Source organism: Microplitis mediator, chromosome 4 (genome assembly GCF_029852145.1).
Source record: "Microplitis mediator isolate UGA2020A chromosome 4, iyMicMedi2.1, whole genome shotgun sequence".
In the NCBI taxonomy this organism is placed as follows: domain Eukaryota; kingdom Metazoa; phylum Arthropoda; class Insecta; order Hymenoptera; family Braconidae; genus Microplitis; species Microplitis mediator.
Genome location: NC_079972.1, coordinates 1645304 through 1647440, shown reverse-complemented (window position 1 = coordinate 1647440; position 2137 = coordinate 1645304). Strand labels below are relative to the sequence as shown.

The 2137-nt window shown below is 36.1% G+C and overlaps 1 protein-coding gene across 1 annotated transcript; it reads left to right on the top strand.

Moving 5' to 3' along the window:
* Window positions 1-544: 544 nt before the first annotated feature.
* Window positions 545-1777, top strand: LOC130666905 (uncharacterized protein DDB_G0290685-like). The gene is made up of 2 exons (XM_057468228.1): window positions 545-562; window positions 1226-1777. The coding sequence occupies exons 1-2, from the start codon at window positions 545-547 to the stop codon at window positions 1775-1777; spliced, it is 570 nt and encodes a 189-aa protein (XP_057324211.1).
* The last annotated feature ends 360 nt before the right edge of the window (window positions 1778-2137 follow it).

Here is a 2137-nt window from a genome sequence, read left to right as displayed (position 1 = left end):
GTTGGCAAACCTCGTCGAAACAAATGTCCGATTTTATGCATGCGCTAGTGAAATCTTTAAAAAAAGCAGAGTGCCGACTGTTTAAGTTTGTGAGATGTTGTGGAGATGGAAAAATTGGTTGATTCCGTCTCTGGAGAGCTGCTTGATGTTTAGCGGATTGTAGGTGAGGCTCGAACGTATAACGTTTCAATATGACCAGTGCCGTTGTGCACAATAAACATCGTACACAGTTATCTTCGAGCCGAAAATGGTCCTCGGGTAGTTGTAGTTCCCTCTGTATTCTTCCGTAAACATGAGCACGGCGATCATCAGCCGCCATATCTAATCTTGTTGGAACAATTTACGTTAATGAGAATTAAAAATATTCTATGCAACTATTCTCAAAAAAATCACAATAACCAAAGTTACATAAACTTACCTTACGAACTTGAAGTGTCCTTGAACTCGGGTGTAAATAGAAGAAATATAAAAAACGTAAACTCAATAAAAAACAATTAATAGTTCAACGCACTAATATAAACTATAAGAAACTAGAACTAGGAAAATGGAAATGAAATATGAAGTTTCTTACGATAACATATATAAGAAAATTACAAAATAACAACGATAAGCAAAAAAGAATTAATAATCTAGAAATAAAATTTTAATAAAGATGAAATAGATGAACTACAAAGAATATATAATATTTTAAAGATTGCAATTAATTATTATTTAATTGAGTAACTTTTTTATAGATTTCTTGATAATATCTTTACAGACCTGTCAACTAATGTCAATTAATATTCGTGAAACTATCAAGTAATAAAACAAAGAAAGAAGACTATAGGTTCGAACAATTATAGTTTTCAAAATTAAAAAAATTGGTAATATAATTTTAGATCCACATAGATTGCAAAATTTATGCACAAGATTATAATTCTGACATATCCAACAAAAAATATTGTAAACATAATAGTTAAAGGAACTTATTTTTGCAAGATACAATAAAGAAATTGAATGGAGTGGATTGATTAACTGGTAATTTTAATAATTTTTTCAATATCATCTTGGTGGTCATTTTACAGAAAGTCACCCGATTACATCACTTATAGTCTTGCTGTGAGTCACACTAATAATCTTTCGAGTGAAACGGGTATGCTGATTTAAACAATCGTTCGAAATCAAAGTTTTCACCAACCAAAACAACTAGGAATATAATGAGCGTAACAATTATCCAAACACAAAGCAAGATCGTCAGCACGATGACGAGCAAGATGGTGGGCGATACCATCAGCAAGATGTCAAGCAAGATCACCAGCAAGATGTCGAGCAAGATGATGAGCAAGATCGTCAGCAAGATGGTGGGCGATACCATCAGCAAGATGTCAAGCAAGATGACGAGCAAGATGTCGAGCAAGATGACAAGCAAGATGGCGGGCGATACCATCAGCAAGATGTCAAGCAAGATCACCAGCAAGATGTCGAGCAAGATAACGAGCAAGATCGTCAGCAAGATGACGAGCAAGATGGTGGGCGATACCATCAGCAAGATGTCCAGCAAGATCACCAGCAAGATGTCGAGCAAGATCGTCAGCAAGATGACGAGCAAGATGGTGGGCGATACCATCAGCAAGATGTCAAGCAAGATGTCGAGCAAGATAACGAGCAAGATCGTCAGCAAGATGACGAGCAAGATGGTTGGCGATACCATCAGCAAGATGTCAAGCGAGATCATCAGCAAGATGTCGAGCAAGATGACGAGCAAGATCGTCAGCAAAATTGTGAACATGACCGTTAGCTGGACGTTAGCTGGACGACAAGCGAGACCATCAGGAAGGTTACTGTGTTACACCAAAAGTATCTGAAATTTTATAAAAACCATGTTTGCCTTCTATTTATTTACGATTGAATTAATGTCACACGGTTAAAAATCGGAATTTCATTTAAATCCGTATTCACTTTGTCACTTGGAGTTCGGAGTTTAAAAAAAATCACTCCGCATGCGGTGTGAATAGGTACTTTGTATTTTCTGCGGAGTGATTTGGGAGTGGATTTTATTCAAATCAGAATTTTCTCTGATTCGGATTTGTAATATTCAAATAAACTCACTTTCGGAGTAAATTTCACTTCGAAACGGATTTATTCCACGTTAACTCCG